A 25,540-nucleotide genomic window follows, 5' to 3' on the forward strand; every position below is an offset into this window, starting at 1 on the left:
TCAGTAATGTCGAATAATAATCTCCGGTTATTTTTCTACCATAATCCAAAAAATCAATCATGATTACTCCATGGCAATCCTAAATAACTGAAGCAAGAACTTTTCCAGCAGATTTTTGGACACGAAACTTCTTAGGTCTTGGAGAACCAGAGTGTCGCCATTCCATAGATTGTTGCTTTGTTTCTGGATCGTAGAAATGTACCTAAGTCTTATCCATAGCAATAATTCGGTTTATGAAGTCTACATCGTTTTCAAATCTAGCACAGATCCAACGCGATGCTTCTACCCTTGCACGCTTTTGGTCAACATTCAAACATTTGGGGATCCATTTTGCAGCAATTTTTCTCATGTCCAAATTGACGTGAACTATACGATGAACGCGTTCGTATGAAATATTCAGTGCTTCAGATATCCGTCTTAGCCCAATTCGACGGTCTGATAAAATCATGTCATGAACTGCATCGATATTTTCGGGGACTGACACAGAAACTGGCCTTCCCGATCGGTCATCATCTTCAATGGAAAATTTACCTCTTTTGAAACTTGCAGTGCATCCATACATATAAATACATCCTCGTATTATCGCTACCTCAATTTTTACTCCATTTTCACGCCGAGTAAGACTGTACGGACATAAAACGGATAGTTACAACTTCAAAATAATCTTTGCGAATAATTCAGACCAACTCTAATAGCGAGTTTTTGAATTTTCCTCAGTTTCTCTCAAACAAGTGTCTTTTTCCGTTTTCTCGTCAAAAACGGGTTATTTATATGATATCTGGCTTCTCTAGATTTCAAGTTTTCCCTCTGGCACCACACAGGATTTAGGATAATATGAGGATCTATTTTGCGACCATTATTTTCAACTGCTTCATTCTGGAAGGTGGAAAATTTTAATAGGGAATTCTTGGAGATACAGGTCATTTTGAGCAGTTCTACGTTCTGCTAAAAAATATTAACCTTGTGAAACGCCCTCTAGATAAATTTTTATGATTCTGTATTGCTTAATGAAATACAACGAATAACACTGAACAAAAAGATCCTTATTTCCCCAATTACTGCCTGCTACTATCTATTCTTACTCAGATCCAAATACTTCTTGGATCTTGCAGTTTTAAAATTCCAGAGGAACGATTGATCCATTCCTGGAAGATTCATCCACAGTATTTTTTTCTCTTCTGGTTTCTTATTTCCCATAAATTCCTTCTTAAAGTTGGATTTGCCATACCACAGAAAGGCTCTGGATCAGTAAGTGGCCTCTGATTCCAGAGTGACCAGGAACACAGTATAAAGAGACCTTGTTGTTCTTGGCTTTTTCATTGAATTTCCTTTGACACTTCCGTATCAGCTTTGAGTCGATGACATAGGAGTTCAGTGCTTTGATGGTGACTTGGCTATCAGAATGTCACATCCCTGGTAGTTTCTTTCGATGTTTGTCTACGCATCTTTCGATTGCAAATATTTCTGTGTACACTTGGTGCTTGCCTTCCATTGCAAGCCCCTATCGTGGTTTTTGAACCATCTGTAAACCATTCAATGGTATTAACCTTGAAATTTCGGGTAGTGTATTCATTTTCCCATTCTTCCCTTCCACATAGCATCGTGTTAAAGTTCCTCTCAATGCTTACATACTTACTCAATTACTTACAACTTACAATGCTAGCTGAGTCCAAGATGTATCAAGAGAGGACAGCTTCATTATCACCAAACAACAGCAACTCCCTCCATATATCGCATAATAAAACTCATAGATGGATATTTCTTCGGCGAAGACGTGCAGATAACACCTTGGATGCGACCAATAAAACTGCAACGCCACGTCTTTTATTCCCAACAAGCAGCCATTGTCTTCCCACGATATCAGACCATAGTGCAGGCACTCCGTCGTCTATAATATGCGGTGAAACTGGTATTGCTCCCATATAAATTCTAAAATGCCGATTTACTCTCGCACGGCTGCACTAGGTGCTGTACGCGCGTAAACGTAAATAACGTAAAAGGCCAAGTTCAAAATACGTAAGGATATATGAAAAACGCGTAATAATTGTCTGGAGGCCAGGCACGACGACGATGAGGCCTCCCCGTATAAGGAGGAGACCATGTAGAAATTGAATTAACCGAGTGCCGGTGGGTGTTGAGACGGTCACGACTCATTTCACGAAGCGAAGATCTGGTTGACTGGTGGCGGATGGAGGTACTTGGTCGATTCGGATCGTTGTCTGCCTAATCAGGCTCATCGGCTTTGATATAATAGGGACATTTTAACATGCCCTCTTCAGGGCATGCAGATAGGAAGCGGAAAGTAGTATTCTTCAGTCCACAAACGTGTAAAGATGAAGAGTCTTTGATGGGAGTCTTTTCCACAATTTGCCAGACGAAGGATTCACGTGTGAGGAGTTCTTGGCATTTTTTTTAACATGATTCAAATTCTTCACAAATTATTTGGATATCCCCAATGTCTTGCCAAGCGTTGAAATAAGGAAATATCGAGGAAAATATGAAAATCTTTCAAGCCATTATGTGAGCTGGTAGTGAACAAAATACGCAGGATGAGTCTTTGACTGTAGATTCTTGAGGTCAAAAGAACCATACTATAAGAAAAGACTAAACTTTCATCTATGTATGTCCTTAAAGTGAGTAATTCCTTTTTTATAGCAGAACATCTTTCAAGCTGACTCATCAGTCGCAATTGTATTCAGAGAGCTCAAATGTTCTCATCTGAAAGAACCTCGTTATGCCATCCTTCGTAACATTAGCGATCTTTTAACTAACCTAATCTTTAACCGAGTTTCTTCTGAACATAAGTAATACCTACCACACTTCCTTCCAATCAAAGTGTGATGAGTACACCTCTTTCAACCAGCCAGCTAGCCAGTTGACTCCTCTACTTCGTTCCATAATTAACAAGCACTATTTCTTCATTATCCACCGTGTACCAAAGTGACTTTCATATTTAGTACTCCGTCCTGCCATCTATATTGTGTTATAATTACCGAGACAGCCTTTTTCTCGCATTCGTACGCAAGACCGTAAAGATTGAAATGTCAGATGTTCCCGAGGAATCTACCCGTATGGTATCACGCAATCTGTACACCTCCAGCGTCGGTTCTGTATGAGTAACGATACCTTAAACAAAGCGCTGCAGGCGCTGCGTCTCCAGGGATGTCAATGATTCATCGGTAGATAGGAAACACCGATACTTGAAGTAAGAGGTTCACACATCCCCTGACAGACGTCCGGTGGGGTTAAAACACAGACATGACGTGGTTGGTTGTCCGCTACTTTTCGTCTCCCCAGGGGCTTGCACACCACCACTATTTCCGGAGTCGTGATAACTCGGATAGGACGGGGTTGGTACTTCTTCCGGGGCTTTTGCGCCGCCAGTCAAACTACATCCGATAGGATGAGTACTCGGAAAGGACGGTTTTGGCTTAATGTGAGGTTCAAATCTGTATTGTCTCCCATAAGTTGAAAATGGTAGAAAAAGTGGTTATCTCCCAATTCGTGACGTTTTCACACGGTGCTACATCGTAATTAGAAATAAAGAAAAGGTTCCTACAATTTCGGAATCTTGCATGGGAATCGAAATAATCCCGGAAATGAAATGAAGATGGATTTAACACAAAAACCAAACTTCATCATATAGAATCGACAGATCTGTTATTATAGAAAATAAATTTCACTCATTACAATTACGATACAATATAAAAAAATGAGAATATCTAACTACAAACTGAAGATATCGACAAAGCAGAATGAACCAGCCTGTATATCGTAACCGAGCGCTGTCAATTAGACTTATTTATGCGATAGGTTTCAGAAACGAGCATAGTAATAACCTCCTGCTTTCACGTCAAATTTTATTCCCCGTTGTCTTGGGTTGGGAAAGCTTTATTTCGTAAAACGCGGTACCTGGTGACATTTCCTCTATCTCTCGCTAATCTTGTCTGCGCTGTCGGATTGCGATATTCAGATTGGCTTGGATGTCACGACTTTCCGATGTGGGTGATTAACTTCGACGAGGAGGCACAAATCTAACTTTATAGCATATTTTGTGCAATGCAAATGTCGAATATAATAATTTAAATGAGTCGGGGAACAAGATGATTGAATAAAGCGGCTGTAAAATAAGACTTTCAACTCATAAGAGAAAAATAAACTTCGAAATAGAGGTGAAGCAAAGATTGGGATCCTATTTGGGTAAAGTTTTCAGTTCAGTAGTTTGTAGAAGCATGACCCAGAAGCCATGATGCTTCTTATGCAGACGGGCGCGCCACCTATCGTCGGATAGGCGATCGTACTACCTAGAACACCCTTGCTGTCTCTAGATTCCTGTCAAATACTAGTACATTGAGGATCACGATGGAAATGAAAATCAACAGAAAATAAAGGCAGAAAATGATTTCATCAATGATACCTTTCGAAGATAAGGCTTCATTACACAAATACAACTCAACATCTATAATTCAAACTATTATCAAGTCGAAAAGCATCTCAATTGAGTCGAACAATAACAAACCTATTCGACGCTCAAATTAAGGCTGCAGATTAAACTTCCAATTATTACATGTTAATCACATGACTGTGGAATCCTAATGGCAGGTAGTACGTCAGAGCCACCTTGGATATCTTCGCCGAGGCGCACGCACACTCTGAATATACGACGACGTAAATTATTCATCGGCTTTATTATGGTCGTCAAATACGCCCTAAGCTCGCCCATTTTGCAGGCTGGTTATGAGGCTCGATAGGTAGGCCATAATGTGATCTAGAGCCTGTGCATAGATTAATTTGTCTAATATAATTAATTCGGCGGTTTACTTGGAGTTTCAGCCGTAACGACAAAGTTCCGTGGGGTTCTGTATGATGATTTGAACGTCGTGGGAGGATGGTAATTTGATTAATTGCTGTTTGTTACATTGTGAGGGAAGATTACTGTGCTATCATGTTGAAAGATGGGGAGTTCTGTTGTTTTTTGAGGAAAAGGTTGATAGCGAGTTTGGTTCACTCTGTGAACTCTCTGACTTGACCCATGCTATGGTCAGGAGACATAATCAGTGGTCCAAGTTTCCAGCACTAAGTTTAGATAATAGTTCGCTTCAAAAAAAGAAAATTGAATAATAGGAATAAATATAAAAAAATCTACAAAGGTTCAAAAAAATTAAAAACATCAAGGAAATGAGGGAGAGTAACTCCCCATACATACAACGATTAACGAAATGTATGACAAATAAGGTTATTATTTATAATATAAAAACAATATCCTTTATGTTGAATGGAATGTTTTTAGTGGAAAATATTTCCATTGAATGACAGTTGATAACAGTTTTAGTTGTTCGCAAATCACAAGTTGCTTCAAACTATGGACTCGTGAAATATTTACATCACCATCCAAAACGTTGATTGAAAATATGGGGGATCATTAAGCCCGGTTTTCAATTGTCATTTTTCATCGCCAAAATAAAATCCTAAAATCCCATTCGCACGGCTCCAATCAAACATGAAAGCGCGAAAATATTACGCTGAATTTTTAATATAAACCGATTCAGTCCGCCATCGTTTCCATTTCGAGGAAAAATCCATCGATAAAATGATATATGGACAACAATCGGCACGGGGAACAATGAAAACGGGAAAATGCAACAAATTACTTCCGTTTCCATGGGAGCTTTTGTTGGATCCATTCATGGATACGGCCGTTTTCAATCATGAAATTGTTTCCGAGGCATTGAAAACTGAAACCGACATGAAAATAACATTTTTTATGTTATCGTTTCCTATATTTGAATAAAACAAATAACGTGTGTTTCGACTGATATCCCCCTGCGGCTTCAAATATCCGAATGGGTTCGGAAAATTAATCCGGGAAATTATTTTCACGGAGAAAATACGCGGTTGAATTGGCTTATGGATAAAATGAACTCATAGTTGTTCATACGATTGTGAATTTATCAGCGGTATACAAATGAAATTCTGTATTTTTCTATAGAAATTGAGAAAGAATTCATTATTATTTTATTATTATTATTTCAGAATGATGAGAGTAAGTGGGAGCGCCCACCAAAGTAGCGTAGCACAGACCTGGCACATACATGACAAAGGCGATTCATAAATTTCAGATATCGTATATCTGAGTGAAATTTCAATTATTATTTTGCATCGCCTCTGTCATGTATGTGCCATGTCAGTGTTACGCTACGTGGAGGATGCAAATGCATCTCCGTGGAAAAGGGTTATAGTTCCTGATGTCTATAATCTTCAGTTTACACCAAACAAGTTTCTTATCTGAAGGCCCCACTTGGTTCACCACTGGCTCTCTGCTGTCCACATGGAATAATCAATCAATGTTGTTGGCTAGACCAAGACCAAGGAGTTCTTGAAAGAATTTAACGATTGTGATGACACCAAACAGGGCCAGCATACTCGAATAGGACGCACGTAGGTCTTATAAGGTCCTGCTTGTGGCTGTATCTCAACCAGATAAATTTTGAAACAGTCGACAGGTAAATTGTCTAGCCCTAGATAAAGCAATCAAGATCTGGGTGGACCATCTCAAGTTATCAGTGACGGTAATACCAAGGTAGGAAATCTTAAAGTTCCATCTGCCGAAACGAAGAACACAACACTTCCAAATATTGAGGGATAATAACCCCTCCTCACAGTACTTAAAGAGCTCATTGAGGTTCTCTTGAAGTTACCCTTTATTGACTGATTTCATCCACGAAAAAGAAAAATACGAAGGAGGTTAAAAGTAAACAGTAAAGATAAAAAAGAATCCAATACCGAACCTCCAAGTGGAAAAGAAGAGATGATTGTATCCAAGAGAGCAGTGGACCTCTCACCCCAAAGAACATAAAGTTGCCAAATCATATCCAAAGAAGGCCTCGGCAGAGTAAAGGTATGGTTTCGTTAGTGCGTTGGATGCATGCAGTTGCTGTAGAATTTGACTACTCATAAGCATAAGCAACTATCAAGCTGCAATCACATTCTGCAGCACTGCAACACTGCAGCAGTGCTGCATTGCTACATAATGTGACTGCTTCTTGGTAGTTGCTTATGAGTAGTCAAATTCTACAGCAACTGCATGCACCCAACGCACTAGAGAAACCATACCTTTACTCAAGCATTCGATTATTCGAGTAATCAACGAGTCAAGCCAATCTATAATTACAGGCATTTGGGTAAAATGACGACACTTTCGTTCTTATGTGCAAGTGCGTTTGTTTCAATTCATTTCCAGAACTATCACTCATCCATATGTTGAACGTGTCCAACACTTGACTCTCATATAAACAATCATCATAACGTGAAATATGTTTGTTGCGGAATTATCGAGTGAGCAACATCGGAATTTTAACGGTTTTAACATTTTCAATCACCTATTTCAACCTCCTGTTTCTCCGGCGAATTGAAATTGTCTTACATTCACTTCGACAGCGAGCGAAATATCAGAAATTTCGAAATCAACAACCGTTTTATAAAAATGGTAAATCACCATCATTTCGTGATACTGTGTATAATTCCAACGATCTGTAGAGAAATATTTCATTCCTCCAGCAGTCGTATGACATTGAATTTAATTGCACGCCATTGTTAATTGCTGATATTAACACCAACACTTCTGTAACCATCGCACTGGGAAACCGACATTTTTCAACTAGAGTCGGAGATAATTACGTTGTGTACACGTGATATTATTCAATTTAAATGTCAACAATGGCATAGGAATGCCTAGCGGAGACATTTGGAGGCGAAAAACAATGAGATGTAATTATATATCCTCACACACCTTGTTGGTCTGCAGAGAAGTTGTACTACCTTAATCGTTGTTTTTGTTTACGATGCGGATATGAGCATAATGAAGTTTAACGGTGTTTGTCGCTTTTTCGTCACTTAGTTTCCATTCATTTGTCATTACGTTGGAAAAATATCGTGAACACAAAGGTCATTTAGATCTTCAGATGTACTGTAGTGATAATTACACACCTAATGGACACATCTGACAACTCAAGAAAGATCCGAGGAAAGATTTGAGCGTCCACATTCAGTAAACCATTATAGTCGCAGAGTCAGGAACGCATGCGTTGGCTTCTTGTATACACGAACAATTTAGCGAATGTACGCATGCCTGATTCGCTACTTTAAGTCTACTCTATATATTGGGAAATGCAGCTATAAGAAAGGGTTTCAAATGGAGGAAAAATCAGTACAAAAGCAATAGGTTTAACAGAAATGTCCTGCGAAATACTGACTCCAACAAAACGTAAGGAGTTCCTATGCTCTAGTGCCTTTTCATGCTATTGGCAACAAACTAGTGTTAAATTTCATGAATAAACAGCACATCTTCGATTGATTGAATCAGAAAGACTGTTGGTGTTAGGGTCGAACACTGGGACACATAAGTATTCGTTCTGTTTGTATCAGAATAGTGTCCATCGACAGCTGTGAGTTTCGTCGAGAAATGAAGTTTGAGAACAGTTTATCGAGGAGAACACCATGTTAAATCTGGTCGAAGGCATTGGCGTCATGTAGGGGCAGAAAATAAGCATGTATTGCGCTATTCACTGATATATAACATATGTGGGTACAGTGTTGAACGGTGGCCCTAAAACAATCGGAATTTAATGTAGGTACTATGTACCATCTTGCTTTGGGACACAAATGGTAAGGATGCTCAGTTCCTGAGTCATTTTCAATGTTGGAAAGAACGAAAGAAGACCATCCTCCACCCTCCTATCAGATTGAACAAGAGTTGAGTGACTTCTTTACCGAGGAAAAACGTCTGCAAACTGAACCTCATTGTAATTCCGAATCGTCTTCGTGCTTTTCAATTTTCCAGACGAGTCAGAAAGGATTATCTTGTTATTAAGTAAAGAACAAACTCTTAAGGCGGGGGTTCATCCCCGGGCGATGCTGGCATTGCAACTCCTCAAACCCGGATGCGATTTAGTTAATGGGTCTTAAGAACGGTGCCGTGGAAGATGAGACTTGGAGATATTGCAGCTCTTCGTTCCTTATTTATCTTTCGTAACGTCGTTACCAGTTCGGAGTGGATTATTGAAAATGGGGCGATGCTGGAATTGGGTAAATAAGTGCAGGTATTCTTTCCGAGGCTAATGGATTTTTCCATGTTGGCGTGGAGGGAAATATTTCATCTGGTAGTAAAGAGCGAGGGGTTGCGAATAATGATTATACAAGGATATTGAGAAATTCTGAGCTTACTATAGAACCAAGCCAAACTTGGTTCCAATGTCAAAAAATTTTATTACTCAACATCTTCTTCTCTTAATTGGATACATTCAGCAAACCTGCAATGTCTCTAGACCTTTCAAAAAAAAATGTTTCTTCTTGTTCTGCAAACCAGACCTCCACAGCTTTCATTACCTCCTTGTTGGTAGAAAATTTACGACCTTTTAAACTTTTTTCAAATGGGGAAAAGATGAGTCGAATGGGGCCAAATCTGGTGAATAAGGGGGGTGTTCTAGTAATTCAAACACTAAATCACGAATTTTTTTCATGGCAACATAGGGTTTGTGTGCAGGAGCGTTGTCCTACAAAAACAAAACACCTTCGGAGAGCTTTCCGCGTCTTTTCTCTTTAATTTTTTCTGGTAAAGTGGTCATTAATGTCGAACAGCAATCTCCGGTTATTGTTCTACCGTTATCCAAAAAATCAATCATGATTACTCCTTGGCTTGCCCAAAAAACTGAAGCATGAACTTTTCTAGCAGATTTTTGGACACGAAACGTCTTAGGTCTTGGAGAACCAGAGTGTCGCCATTCCATCGATTGATGCTTTGTTTCTGGATCGTAGGAATGTACCCAAGTCTCATCCATAGTAACAATTCGGTTTAAGAAGTCTACATGGTTTTCAAATGGAGCACAGATGGAACGCGATGCTTTTACCCTTGCACGCTCTTGGTCAACTTTCAAACATTTGGAGATCCATTTCGCAGCAATTTTTCCAAATTGACATGAACTATATGATGAACGCGTTCGTATGAAATATTCAGTGCTTCAGATATCCGTTTTAGACCAATTTGACGGTCTAATAAAATCATGTCATGAACGGCATCGATATTTTCGGGGACTGACACAGAAACTAGCCTTTCCGATTGATCATCATCTTCAATGGAAAATTTACCTCTTTTGAAGCTTGCAGTCCAATTTTTCACAGTCGCATACGAAGGACATTGATCACCAAGGGTATTGAGCATATCTTCGTAAATCTGCTTACCTCTTAACCCTTTCAAATACGGGTACTTCGATAGCTCGAAACTCCAATTTTTCGATTTTCACAATTTCGGTGGATCTTCTTTCTTTCAATTTATCGTGTAACTCTGGTTTACTTTTTTGACCTTGAACTACACACTGACACTTCTAATGAGTTATTGTTCGTTGCTATGTTAACGCAATATTTTTTTATGCATGGAGCTGGTCTAAGCTAACTAGATATCAATATATCTCGCACTTCGAAAAGGAAATACGTAAAAATCTGGACTTGGTGGAAAATTACGAAAAAAAAGGACCCACAATCAATCGAAAACGAGTTTGAGGAACCAAAAGACAACATCCCATAACCTAAGATATGGAGTTCTTCTACAATATTGAAACATATCATCTTGACCCAGAAATGAGTCGAAATCGAAGGTCTTAGCAATATAGATTTTTTATGCAAATTAACCGATTTCCTGATCTACTGAAAATCCAAATCTCCTCTCTTGATAATATTGGGAACATGATGTCTCTGATGCCGCACAACAACAAGAATAACAAAAAAGAAAAATTGAGATCAAAGCTCGGAATGCCCAATAAACAAGGTTTACATCTAGTCGTCCGTATTCGAACGAAACAGCCAATCTTTTGTTTTTTCAACGACCCACCGAACCCTATAGTTCTTTTTTCCCCCTTTTTCAATATCACATGTGACCGTGCATATTTGTTGTTTTCAGATCACGAATCCCTCTACCCTATCGGCGACAATCCATTTTCCTTCTACGCTTGTTTTGTTTGGACGTGCCTCGAGTGGCGTTCGATCATTGGACAAACAGCTCTCGAAACACCGAATTTCATGAATAATTGATGGTCGGATTATCGACACGTGATATCGGCCTGGAGTGAATTCCAGAATTTTCAACCCTTCGACAGAATATATCAAAACAAACCTCCATTCTCTTGAATACCCTCATCTAAGCCGCTTCAACTACCGTTTTACGAGGATGTATTGATATCTTGTTAGTCTAGACCAGTTCCACGCATAAAAAAAAATATTGCGTTACCATAGCAGCGAACAATAACTCATTAGAAGTGTCAGTGTGAAGTTAGAGGTCAAAAAAGTAAACCAGAGTTACGCAATAAATTGAAAGAAAGAAGATGTCCATCGAAATTGTGAAAATCAAAATATTGGAGTATCGAGCCATCATCAAGCACCTGTATTTAAAAGGGTTAAGCAGACTTACGAAGATATGTTTAATACCCTTGGTGATCAATGTCCTTCGTATGCGACCGTGAAAAATTGGACTGCAAGCTTTCAAGCGGGAAGGCCAGTTTCTGTGTCAGTCTCCGAAAATATCGATGCAGTTCATGTCATGATTTTATCAGACCGTCGAATTGGGCTAAAACGGATATCTGAAGCACTGAATATTTCATAAGAACGCGTTCATCATATAGTTCACGTCAATTTGGACATGAGAAAAATTGCTGCAAAATGGATCCCCAAATGTTTGAATGTTGACCAAAAGCGTGCAAGTGTAGAAGCATCGCGTTCGATCTGTGCTCGATTTGAAAGCGATGTAGACTTCTTAAACCGAATTGTTAGTATGGATGAGACTTGGGTTCATTTCTACGATCCAGAAACAAAGCAACAATCGATGGAACGGCGACACTCTGGTTCTCCAAGACCTAAGAAGTTTCGTGTCTAAAAATCTGCTGGAAAAATTCTCGCTTCAGTTTTTTGGGGATTGCCATGGAATAATCATGATTGATTTTTCGGAAAAGGGTACAACAATACCCGGAGATTACTATTCGACATTACTGACCACTCCACGGGAAAAAATTAAAGAGAAAAGACGCGGAAAGCTATTCAAAGGTGTTTTGTTTTTGCAGGACAACGCCCCTGCAGACAAATCTTATGTTGTCATGCAAAAAATTTGTGATTTAGGGTATGAATTACTAGAACACCCCCCTTATTCACCAGATTTGGCTCCATTCGACCATCATCTTTTTCCTCAAGTTTAAAAGGTCGTAAATTTTCTTCCAACGAGGAGGTGAAAAAAGTTTTGGAGGTCTGGTTTGTAGAGCATGAAGAAACATTTTTTTTGAAAGGTCTAGAGGCGTTGCAGGTTCGCTGTAATAAATGTATTCAATTAAGAGGAGAATATGTTGACTAATGAAATATTTCGACATTGAAATTTTGTTTGGTTCTATAGTAGGCTAACAATTTTTCAATATATCCTCGTATTACACCGACTTCCAATCGTGGAAAGGGGAATACAATCGAGAATTTTTCACTTTCACCTTGGGATGTTGGATGCCTCTTCCTATGCTCTCTCGAGATGCTGGGTCGTTAACCCATTCGGGAGAAGTGCATAAGAGGCGAGATGGCGATCTCAATGGTCGGATTGGACTTGGACGCTGCTCTCGTAATACGTCCCGAAAAGTTACATAACAAAACCAGTTTTCTGGTCATCCGAAAGAGATAATATATGAGCTGTTCCGAAGATCGTCGGGCCAGGTTATTGAATATTCGAAATTAATTGATTTCATCGGGTCATTCGAATGTTAGCCCTTCAACAATTCAGTTTTCGATGAAATTCGGTGGAAATCGAGAATGTTTGAAAATTTTAGCGAGTGTTCCCTGATCTTTTCTTGAATCTTTTCTAGCAGAAATCGTTTCGTATGAATTACAACAAAAATTTCACTGAACAATAAGAAGAAGTACAGTGAATTTTATTTGTTTTTGGAACCTCTTCCACAAGAAATTCAGTTTTCAATTAATCATAACCAAACTATACAGTAAAATGGAAATTAAAGACAATATTACATTCCTGCATGAGTTCTTGATTATTTACACTGAAGAGTGTCTACTCTAATGAGTGTATCGCTCGATTACACTGAAGAAAATTTAAAATTTCCTTAGGGATTTTTTCCACGAGAACTGTTTCATTTAAAATTCCAATTCAATATAAATCCAATAATTGAAACTCAACAGGGCCCTTTCAACTCATATAAGCCATGCCAAATCTTGAAGACGTTCCAATAACGTCCACATCTGCCATAAAAAATAATTAAATCTCTCCCCATTTACTTGAATCACACTCTGAACCGTGACTGAACGCTGAGTATGAATCGCAAATTTTCCTCCCTCGTGGGGGAACTTTTTCCCTTTGAAATCGCCCATAACAGCATTCAGAGTATTGGGGGGAACACAGAAATTAGAAGTGGATAACAGCGTACAATTGAAACTCAGCGTTCTTGTTAATGGGTAAAGCTGGGGCATTAACGGGAATTCCGTATAAAATGCCGTCATTTGTATTTGCAGGGTGATTCAGAGGAGTACTTTTTCGAGCATTACTTTTCACAGATAAGGGACAAACTGTGTCTGGCAGTTGATGCTTTATAATAAATGGGAATGGTGTGAATAGTGCTGAAGAATTAAGGCACTATTTTGAAAGTGCTTGTGAAATTGTTGGTGGTCAGAGTGCTATTATTACTACCTTATTTTTTTACCCCATTTTATGCAGACATAAAACTATTTTGGTGAATAATTTGAAACAATTTGTACTCTGATCTCCAGCGTACGTTGAACTTATAGAAATGTACCATTTCATGAAGAACCATTGTATAGCAATTATACATACTCTGGTTAATAGCTTGGCTTCTGATATCACTTAAGAATAGTTGCGTTAGATTTATCTTCTGCAATTTTACTGATTTCAAATTCGAGTGTAGGAATCAACAGGTTTTTGAGTAGAGTCATTCGGGGTAACTGAGCGCAGTGGGTAAGTGTGCGCAGTGCGTATATCTCGACTATGCAATGTATGAAAGAGGGGTTCATTTGGGCGAAGCAAGGGCGCAGAATCGCCATATTAGTTTTTCATAGGAGTGCGCCGTGCCACGTTTCTTTAACTTTTTATTTGCAATCAATCAAATTCACTAGTTTTCTTTTTAATTTTCAGCATCTCTGCACATTCTGCCAGGTCCAAGTTCCGAGTCCCTCAGTGTTAAACAATATTTTATTCGATCATGGGCATATTAATCTAAATATATAATAAAAATTTTTAGGTTCTCTTAGCTGCTCAACTCTATAAGAACGTCAATTCAAATTTTGGCTTACTGGGGAAAGTGTGCGCGGGTAAGTGTGCGCATAGATTCATTATATGGGCATTAGTTCAGTGAGGAATAAATAATGACATTGTTGATTTTCTTGGTTAAGACTAGTTCAATATTGTCCTATTTGTTCAGAAAAATATGAAGAGCCACCAACAGGGGAATGTATCAAGTGTTGTGTTCACCAAGAATTGTGGCACGAACAATAATGCACTGCTTGCAAAAAGGCGCTTCTGTATTGACAATAAACAGCATTTCTCTAATATTGTAACATTTTGATGACATTATTTTGTAATTTGTTTTGATTGTGTGGTTCGCTAAGCACTGCGTTCACTTACCCCGTGAGGGTGCGCACACTTACCCGCAATACGGGGCATGTGAACGCACTCCGACTTTCTCTATTAAATTCTTTTTTGCGGAAAGAAAACGTTTTTGTTTGTTTGCTTTTTGATGTTTTCTATAGATTAGAAAATTCTCTATCTTATGAATATGTTTTAATTTTCCTAGCATCAAGATTTGAAACAGGGTATGGTTTGAAAGGCAAAAGTGCGCACAGTTGCCCCGAATGACTCTAGGGACCAAAGATTGTAAAACTCTTCTTCGAGGGAATTTCGACACAGCCTTCTGAAGTTCGGCTTTAGACGTATGGCTTTAGACGTACGGCTTTAGACGTATGGCTTCAGACGTACGGCTCTGGACGTATGGCTTTAAACGAACGGCTATATACGTCTATAGACGGCTGTGATTTCGACTACAGTAATTGCCAATATCTCGAGCGAAACTCCCGAGAATCAAGCGAGTAAAACGAAGAGAACACGCGCGACCTCTACAAGCTCGATCCGTCAATTTACCCCAACGCCAAACTCCATGTTTTCATCACATTCCATTTGGAGGATTCGATGCGAGAGTAGAAGGTGGAATGCAGCGAAGAAAGGGGGCAATCTCCAGAACGGAACGAATGAAAATGGATATAAATTTCGAACTCGTTTGAGGCTTTTTATTCCAGCCGATCGCGTCGCATGATATCGCACAGCGCTGGCGGGAGGGGCGAGGGGGGACGGGGGGAGCGTCAATTTGGCGTTCGAATTACGAGCGAAAGAGAACAAATAAAAACCTGACAGAAAGAAGACCATTTCTATTCGGCGGAATGGTGCGTTGAATTTCTTTCTGAAATCGTGAATTTATGAACGTTCTCGACGTGTATTTCTTCCCGTCTAACGCCGACCAGTGGCGTAGATCATTTTCTGTACGAATCAATAAGGAACGTCAGTCGTGAAATGATTTCAAATCCTTTACAGCTGCAACTTTCATGAGGATTAGAATTTCAAGATCTTCTATACTTATTTAGAATCGTAAAATTATTGTAGCACCTTTCTATAGTGGCACCCCTGTCCCATTTAATAGTCCGTCTACCCGGCGATAGGGGGCGCACCCGTCTGTATATCACTCAATGAAGCCTCTCCATTCGCTTCAGTAGATATGTATGAGTAGAGAGGGACAGGAACTGGCTGAGCCAATCTCATTGTTGATTTCTTTGAAATTTTGGAAGAATACCCAAAACGACGTCATTTTAAAAATGTCGCGAACTCACCAAGCCTAGATAAAGCAATAGTCATTTGGAGTTTTTGTAATGAGCCAAGCCCCCCCCTGTAAACCTGACATTGAAATTTTTTAAGCGTCAGGGATCGTTTAAACAAAGTTGTATTCAGTCAAATTACCCAATTTCTCGAATTCCACACGTTCTTTTCATTTTTGAATAACAAATTACTCGAAAACTACGAAATGGTCCTAAATTCATTCGTCAGCGTTGGGTTCTTTGAATTTCTGGTATTTTTATGGTATATAGTGAATAAAGAAACTGAGAGATGTGAGTAGAACCTTGTTTTCTGTATTCCAAATGTCATTCCACTCAATGAAATCGATTGTGAGACATAACTGCAAATTTCTTTTTTTTTATTTTCAACCTTTATCTTTTCAACTGACCGAATCGAAGAAATGGTTGAGGGAAAATTTATTTATTTTGACCTCAATCACTATAAAAACATGAATTACCTTCTTCAAGCGGCGCCACTGCATCACAGCCTTGTAATGGCCCTTTTTACCAGAGTCTAAATATTATTCGACACGATGTGATTGCATTCTTCCTTGCCCCATTCTGATTCGCGTCACGTCGAAATAATGGGATTCCCCCCTGAATACCGACTGTCCAGGAATTGGGATATCGCTTAATCCCTGAGGAATTTTTCCCCAGTCCCTTTAGCGCTTTCCGCGGATAGATTTCACAAGTAACAGACATAGTCGGAAGCCCATAACTCTCATATTGCATCCAGGAAACGTCCAAAGAAATGAACCATCCGGCTCAAAGTACCAAATTTGCGTCCCTTCGAAAGATTAGACCATCCTGGTGGTTCGAGGTGGTTCGAGGAAATAACAAACTCATCCGGCTCGCAGGACCATTTTTACTCAACCATAACAGACGACTATTACGGACGCTTGAAGGACTAATATTCACTTATCCATATAATATATTCGACTATTGTGAATGTAAAGAAAACCTTACCAATCTATTATAAACTCATCATCATATACGAACCGTGGAATCGGCCCTGTTTGAACCTAATAAATTTGAATACACATCAAAACATTTGCCGCGTGGTGTGACCGACAGACGACCATCGGGACATACAAATATTGGGCCGGAAAGAGGGTGGTTGGACAAGGTGGGTAAGCGGTGGCCGACCTTCTGGGACTTGGGGGAAAGGGCACCAAAGCGTGACATGCGAGCCATTGTTTCAGGCATTATTTCCATTATGCCATGCTTTCAATTTGTACGTTGCGCCCCTAGTTGAACAGTACGTCGGGTATCGTGGCCAGATGGTGATAGGACCAGGCGAAAATGAATGAATTAGCGTGTTATATCTGGGTGCAAGAAGGCGATACCTGCAGGCAAGGTCGTTTTGCATAGCCGTCGACCTGAAACTTCCACAACTGCCATGCAACGTAAAAATATTTTCTACCTATCTTGTCAGGTGCTAAAATATCAGATGAAAAATGATTTCCTGTAAAAGGCACTTGAAACTTTCCCTGAAAAATTGTTGTCCTAGCAAAAAAGATACCTTCTATTGACATTTCAACCATAAAATCTCGAGAAGTTTGTTGAATTAGGTCAAATACACTGCGCAAAAAAATTAACGCACATTCTGAAAATCTTAATTTTAATGAAAGTTAACTCTACTTTGACTGTATAACTTATTTTTTATGTTCTCTCCGGAAGGTTTAGAACGAAACAAGACACATTAAATGGAAGAAAAATTAAGGATTTCACCGAATCTTATGTGAAAGAAGAGAAATGAACAATTTTCAAAATACTGAAATGCTGATAAGTGATTAAATACTTGGTACTTCCACCCCTTGCGTTAATTACAGCTCGGCAACGACGGTTCCTACTCAAAATGAGTGATCTTAAAATATTCTGATCTAATCCTTCCCAGATTTCTCCGAGTTGGATTCCTAAGTCATTAAGAGTAGCTGGATGATTTTCTGAACTTCTCAGCCTTCTATTGAGGTTGTCCCAAACCTGCTCAATCGGATTGAGATCTGGACTTCTTGCTGGTCATTCCATTCGAGAGACTTCAACCTCTTCAAGGTACTCCTGAACTATGCGCGCACGATGGGGTCTGGCTTTATCGTTCATAAAAATGAAATTTTCACCAATGTATGGGGCAAATGGCACTACATGCTCTTCAAGAATGTTCCTTATATCCTAATCAGCATTCATAGCTCCATTATCAACGACCACTATGTCTGTGCGAGCAGTCAAAGATATTCCACCCCATACCATAATCGATCCTCCCTCGAAACTAGTAGTATTCAGGAAATTGCACTGAGCATATCTTTCATGTGGACGTCTGTATACAAGGGAACGTCGATCACAATGGTAGAGGCAGAATCTAGACTCATCTGCGAAGAGAACTCTTTCCCAATCTGTCTCTTCCCAATGGATATGCTCTCTCGCAAAATCCAAACGCGCCCTACGATGGGCTGGGGTAAGAGCTGGACTTCTTGCCGCGACACGAGGCCTTAAATCATATTCTCTGAGGCGATTTCTTATTGTCTGAGTGCTAATTTGCACCTCATGAGTTTGCTCAAGCTGAATTTGAAGGAGGCGAGCGGTTGCAAACCGTTGTCTCAACGAAGAAACTCTCAAGTAACGTTCTTGAATGGCAGTTGTTACCCGTGGTCTACCCTGTCCTGGTCTCCGGACATTCATACCTGTCTCCCTGAATCTCTGCAACATTCTGGACACACTTGTATGGGAAACTCCAAACCTTTCTGCAATTCTTGTGTATGTCCACCCTTCTTCTCGCAACACTACCGCTTGGCACATTCCTCTTGGGTCAAATTGCGTGTTTCGCGTTGCATAGCGATCGAGTGTAGAAAATCAAACGAAAGAAAAACTATTGATCACTAGAATTGATCGAGAACAGCTGATTTTAGAATGGAGCCAATACATTCAAAATCTGATAATATCATCTTTTTTTATTCCTGCTGGGGAAAAAACATCTGTGAAGAAAACCGTTGAAAGTGGATAACATATGCATGCATAATTCTGATAAAAATAATTAACATTGGGAACACCTTCAGTTGTAGAATAAATTTGAGATTTACATAATGTGCGTTAATTTTTTTGCGCAGTGTATATGAAGTTTTATTCAGTATAATATGATACAGTCGATAAAGATGACGAATGACTGCTTGACATTCAATTCGACATACGTCGCTGGATGAAATGGCTGTGTAGATAATCGACATGCAGTTTCCTGCGCCAAAAATGAAACTTCAAGAACAGGCCATAGGGGGTGTAATCGCATTTCACGATCCGCCGACTTCGATCTTTGTTCGACGCGTGTTATTCGCCTAATACATCTATCGCTTACTGGAGTCCGGAATCAGACGATTCCCCACTATTATCCCGAGCATCCTGCAGGAGCTGAAGCGTTCCAGGAAAGCGAGATCAATAATTCGTCTCTCGGGGTAGAAACGACATCGCTATACTCGTCACATAATATGAGGTTGATAAGGGTTAAAATCGCGACAGGGGTGATCAGAACTCGTCGACGGTTTTCGTACATTTTTGAAGCGCTAGCAGTAATTTTCCCTGATGTGATTCCATAAGAAAGTCGTTTATTCTACGCCTCAAAGTTTTTTTCACCCATTCGTTGATAATTATTTATTTTATATCTCAGGTCATCGATATTTTTTTTTGTATCCATTCAACTAGTGAGTCGACTTGAGTGTTATCTTGAGCAAGCGATAGGATGTCATAGCTGTCTCGATAATTCCTGACATAAGTATGCCTATAAGAGGCGTTGGAATAAGATTCAGATTTGATGGACGCCTGTTTAACGTGAAGCGCCTCAGAGCAAAAACCCGTACAGAGTTTATCAAGTAACTTCAATATGCAGACTACTGCGCACTTAACGCTAGCAGCTCAGAAGATCTACAGATAATGTACCTATAAACATATACACAAAGCTTTAGGCCTTAAACTCAATATTGACAAAACCAAAACCCTGGTAAGTCCGCCAGAAAGCCTTCAAACAAATATCAGCCTGGAGGATGAAACTCTAGAACAGGAGTAGTTCAAATACTTGGTAATCTTCATAAATACTAGGGCTAACCTGGACACGGAAATAAACAACCGTATCAATTCGGCATCACGGGCATTCTGGAAGATAAAGGACAGAGTGTTTAAAAATCACGACCTCAATCCAAAGACCAGGACAGCTGTTTACAAAGCAATGGTCCTCCCAACGCTTTTTTACAAAAGCGAAAGCTGGACGCCCTACAGGCGACATATTAAACAGCTTGAACAAACGCAACAACGTCATCTAAGACAGATAATGCACATCAGATGGTTCCACAAAGTTTCAAATGCAGAAGTCTTGCAGCGCGCTAGTTGTATAACAATTGAGACTCAAGTAACGAGGGCCCGACTCAGATGGAGCGGCCACATTCTGAGGATGCAAGACACAAGACTCCCCAAAATAGCTCTGCATGGCAAATTTACAGAGCGAGCTCGGAAACCAGGAGGCCAGTATAAGCGGTAAGGATATACTGCATCAATCCTTAAAACCAGTTAATGCCAATCATAACTGGGAACAACTAGCGTTAGACAGATCACAGTAGAGCTCTTTGGACCACAGTTATAATGGAGACTCGAGAAGAATACAGCGGCGACCTGATCTCGTTGGTGACTATACATGCCCGGAGTGTGGAAGGATCTGTAGGTCACGGTTGGGTCCCTTCAGTCAGAGGAAGGCACACAGTTGCAAGTAGCCCTAAGCAATTATAAGTTTAATAGCACCGGTAGTTTTGTATTTCTAGTTTTATGTAGATTTATTCTCGGTAAAGGGATACAGCAATGATTATGACGATTATAAAGAAGTTTTGAAAACTATATCGCTAAGATGGCGGTGGTCAGCAGCGATACACTGATGAAGTCGATTTCGTTTTACGTTTTACGGCATAAAGGATAACTGAATACTATCATTGAAAGCAGAGATCGAAAAAAAAAACGACAAAAAAATGTTTTCTCCATTCTCCATTTCGATAATATGCTGAACTCCCAGACATCTTGAACGACTTTTTCCTTGCAGCTATCCTCCAACGACAGTCGTCGCTTTTGAACATCCCTACAGCAGCCGTTTATCGCCGCACGATGTCTTTTTCATCTTGGCGTGCCTTCAGCTCGCAGCTGATGTGCCACGATCATCGCCTGGCTCGGATCCTGATGATACTTCAAGTAAAAAAGGGCGTATTATGTTGGAGGTTCAATGAATCGCAAAATATATCGAGATTTCAGCCGTTCCGGAGTTACCTGGGGAGGCTTTGTTCAACGCTCTCGAGGATATAATGGATAGGGAGGTTCTGAAGTTGATTCTTCGTTATCCGAGGAGATTTCGTGCATTGGATCGGAGTAATGGGATGGATTGAGCCTCTCTTTATTCGGGAGATTTAAGAAATGAGATATGAATTGAGTATCGGTCTGGTATAAGTTGGGGAGTTTGCTGCACAAAGGGTTGTATGGTTCTCTTTCTTCGGTAATCTGGAATTCTACGTCTAAGTGAAAGCATGATTCTCTCAGATTAGATTGAACCCTTTACTTCAATGGAAATTTCGGATTGTGAATATCTACTAAGGGACTCATTGCGTATCGAAAAAACCTAGCCAATGCTGAAGTTTTTTAGACAGGAAGAGTTAAAATATCAACAGCTGATCGTTGACTTCACTCTTCCTTCAAAGAGGAATGTACTCAAATTGTTACCCTGTGAGCTGGGTAGTTGAATTTATAGTAGAGTAAGAAGGTTACATTTTACTGGAACGTTAAGGTCTATTGTGGCTCCTATTTTCCAGAGGCTCCAATGAACTCCAGCCTCTAAGAGGACTTCAGGAAGTCTGAGTCCTCATTCCTCGTATAATTTTTTCGTCCAAGACAGGGTGAGTCTTTCTGTACCCAGGTGAACAGGAGTTTTCTCATTTTCCACACAGAATCTACACTCCTCATTGTCTGATAAGCCCATTCTCATAATATGCCCCTAAGGCAACAAATGTCTAGTTAGGAAGCCAGTGAGGAGGCGTATTCAACTTATTTCGAGTTATATCCATATACCAACCGACTGAAGGAGGACAGAGGACCTTTTGTTGGGAGCCAGTGGCAGCATTTAAGTAATTGATAAATCGATGCGACATCTAGCGTTCAACGACCTAAGCTTCCTCAAACATGGCTACTCAAAAGTGGATATCTGCGTACATTTCTTTTTTCTTTATTGTTCTGGTAGCGCCAAAGCTACTTCACTTCGTTCTCCAACCCTATATGTACTCTTATACGAATGAAGTAAGTTTTCAGGACATTAATACTTGTGTAATGATTAAATCCAACGACATGAATCAGCACAATTCCTCTTTCCCAATATCGTCCTAATTAATTTCCCAACGCCCGAGTTAAATTGGACGAAATCGGGTATCCATCCGCCCGGGCGTCACGCACTCGCGCTCGGGCGCCCTCTCGGAAATTAATTACAGTAATTCACATGTTAGAAATTAATTGACCCACCCGTACTCACGCGTGGCGTGTCCGGAGCGCCATCTATCCAATTTGCGCCAGCAACGACAATGACTGATGGAAGTGTATAAGGCCGAAAATCGTCCACTGAAAACTGCATCGATTTCAGCGCGTCCCCGTTCATCATCGACGTCGTACCGGGGGAATGTAACACCCGCAAATAAATCTGGCCGTGTGGCAGGCGACAGGAAAACAATTTGGCGAAAATTCGCTGAATTTGCTCGGCGTTATCGATGTCGGACTGGAAATGGAGTCTCTCGATGACCGTTCTTTTCACCGGAACGAGTTTCCCGATCGCGTCGCATAAATCTGGCCGTTCGATTGCTTTGCGGCGTTTGGCAACGTCGGAAACAGCGGATGAATGGTCGGAGTGGAAAATGAATCGATCACTCTTGAGTGAAAAGAGTCTTGGAAACGTTCTATTCACCCTCGCCGAACATATCAGGAGAACTTTCCGCAGATATGTGGCATGATGTCCACGAACATGGTTGTCACATCTACTGTAAATTCCCTAAGTATAAGGATAAGCACTCACCTTTTCTTAATTTTATATTTGGATCCATTTGTTTGCACTCTAAAGCAGCCATGCTCATTATTTTTCTTTTGTGGTTGCACAATTTCAGGTCCCCTATGTTTGTATCTGGCGGAAAGCTCCAAGGTTTACTTGACACCTGAAATGAAATACTCGGTTAAAAAGAAGAAAAAGATATTAGGTCAAAATGTTATAAACAAGTAGAGCCGACGATGCTAAATCTGGATTTACTCGAGCGTCGTGAAGACCTAGTGGATTTTGAAGATTATATGGTAGAAAGAAAAAAGGTTCTATGATGTATGCACTTTCAGCGGTGGAGAAAGCGTCTGCAGGTTTTCAAAGATGTGAAAAAAAATCGTCAGGTGTACATACTCGTGTCAGATTAAGATACTGTAGGTGCCCTATATGTCTCTGATAATAAATTCATGTTAATCTGAAAGTTTGCGTAGTGGGGCTGGCCATAAGGAAAAGTTGAAAATCTAGAGTGCCAGATTTTTAGAGGCTATGTCCAGAAGCGAGGAAATAACCCCTTTGAAGCCATTCCAGATACTTGAGTTCATCAGAACTCTGGAACTGGGTTGGCAGCTGTAGACAATAAAGCGGCGAAAACAGCTATGATCGGGGTCACAATAGATCTTAAGGTCGCAACACACAACCCTCCTTAAAATCTCGTTAACAACGCACGTATAAGCTACGATTCGCTGCGCCAATTACTTCTTTCAGCGACCTCAATTTTTCCATTCTCCTCCATCGCTGCGGAATTTCCTGCAGCGCAAGATAAGAATTGCTGAAAATTCCCCAGAAGTTCATAATTCACAAACCGTAGAACGTAATATCCTGAATTTATCGCAGCTCCGTGTCGAAAATTATTCTCCTCAGAATTTGAATAGGTAAATTATGTTTACATTTGTTGAGAAATATCATCTTCCTTAAGTTCCGGCTATCCGCGAAAATTTCCATTGTTTTACGTGCATTCCGGAGCGGAACGAAAAAGGAAAACCTTTGAGCAATTTCCCAGCGTAGCCGTGGAATGAATATATTATAAACTTCGCTTTAGGTGTGACTTTTTGATTAATGAGGTTACCCGAAATTCTTGCAAAGTACGAAGAACAAAAAGGGCGCCATTAAGGTTTTGTTTCGCCCCTTAGACGTAATCAATTTAAGCGCCGAGTTTATAATGGGTGTGCAGACTCGGGACTTTATTTATTTTTGATCGCAGCGACTTTGTACGTTTTCTTCAGAAAGAAGGAACTTCATAAAGGTTAATTTACGAAGTTATTCGCTTTGCTTCTCGCTCAGAACCGGATGGAATCGAGATACTAAATATGTTCTCGAGGAAAAGTAATGTAATAGTCTACCTTCACCCAATCTGTTTTTAGTTTGAAAAGTAGAAAATGATGAGTTCAAAACTTATCTGAATGTGAAATTAATCTCCTTCAGTCATTCATAATTATAGATAGGTGGACCTACTCGAGCACTCAACACCCAACGTGTTTGCACGCCAGCCAGAAAATCTTACTCCCAGCAGTGGTAGGAAGGATAGGGGCGTTTATGTTTTTCACGTTTCTACATCGTTTTCAGAAATGTTCACGGTTTCGATCGATGTCGAAATCCTAAATTGAATTGAATAAATTATCGAATCACTCTAAAAAGAAGGCGAATTTTTCTTAAAAACAGAAAACATTAAACTTCATTACAAAGTATTTGTGACATTCGAAAAATCGGGTACTTAATAGAGCATAGGAGAAACAAAAAGGACATGGGACTGAAAGAGATGTTGAAGAGAGATTCAGTATTTATCAGCATCCTTTATTGAAACTGAAACATTTTATTTCTCCGCCAGTATATCCAACATTCGAACAAAAAGACACAAAAGGAAGGCGATGACTGCGATTTATGCGACGAACCGAACTGTTCCCGCCAAGAATCGAGAAAAACCATAAAAATAGCGTTATTATCTCCAATTCTGCGGGCATAAATCAAAAATTCATTTCTCTCGTATCTCGTAATGGCGATAATCCATCACCGAGGCGGGGGAATCGGGCATATCGTTCGAGTTCTTCGCAAAAATAACATTTCATAAATTTGAGAGATTGCCAAGACCAAGACGAAAATAATAATCCACCGCGAACAAGATGTAAATGCCCCACAGCTTTTGCGGTCGCTCTGTTTTCAATCTAGCGCTCGGATAGTGCGCCATTGTTTGGTTCTCTGACGAGAATTGGCTTTCCACATTTTCACGGTTTTCCATCCTGACTGGCGTAGTATGCCAGAATATGACGATAATCATAGCAGAATACATATTATACAATACAGCTCTGTTTATATAGTTAATTTCTAGTAAGCCTATAGATTTGCCTCTTCGGGCTGATATGCCTCGGCAGTGGCTCGGGCCTGAGGCCCTCGCGGTTTACCTCGGACGTGGCTCGGGCCTGCGGCCCCCTTACACAGCAGCTTTATTTACGTAGTAAATTATTACCAGCTAGAAATAAATTTGTATATAAAGCATAGCACTATACGTGAGCTACTGCTAGGTACTGAAATATGTACAGGCTT

The 25,540-nt window shown here is 40.0% G+C and overlaps 1 protein-coding gene across 2 annotated transcripts in view; it reads right to left on the minus strand.

Moving 5' to 3' along the window:
* Nucleotides 1–25,540, minus strand: part of LOC123318887 (methyl-CpG-binding domain protein 5-like) — a 171,688-nt gene that overhangs the window by 29,929 nt on the left and 116,219 nt on the right. For both annotated transcript variants that reach the window (XM_044905657.1, XM_044905659.1), the window contains exon 4: nucleotides 22,988–23,123. In XM_044905657.1, the coding sequence (XP_044761592.1) occupies nucleotides 22,988–23,123 (136 nt within the window). The remainder of the gene's footprint in view (nucleotides 1–22,987; nucleotides 23,124–25,540) is intronic.

The sequence above is a fragment of the Coccinella septempunctata genome, chromosome 8 (assembly GCF_907165205.1).
Source record: "Coccinella septempunctata chromosome 8, icCocSept1.1, whole genome shotgun sequence".
Lineage (NCBI taxonomy): Eukaryota > Metazoa > Arthropoda > Insecta > Coleoptera > Coccinellidae > Coccinella > Coccinella septempunctata.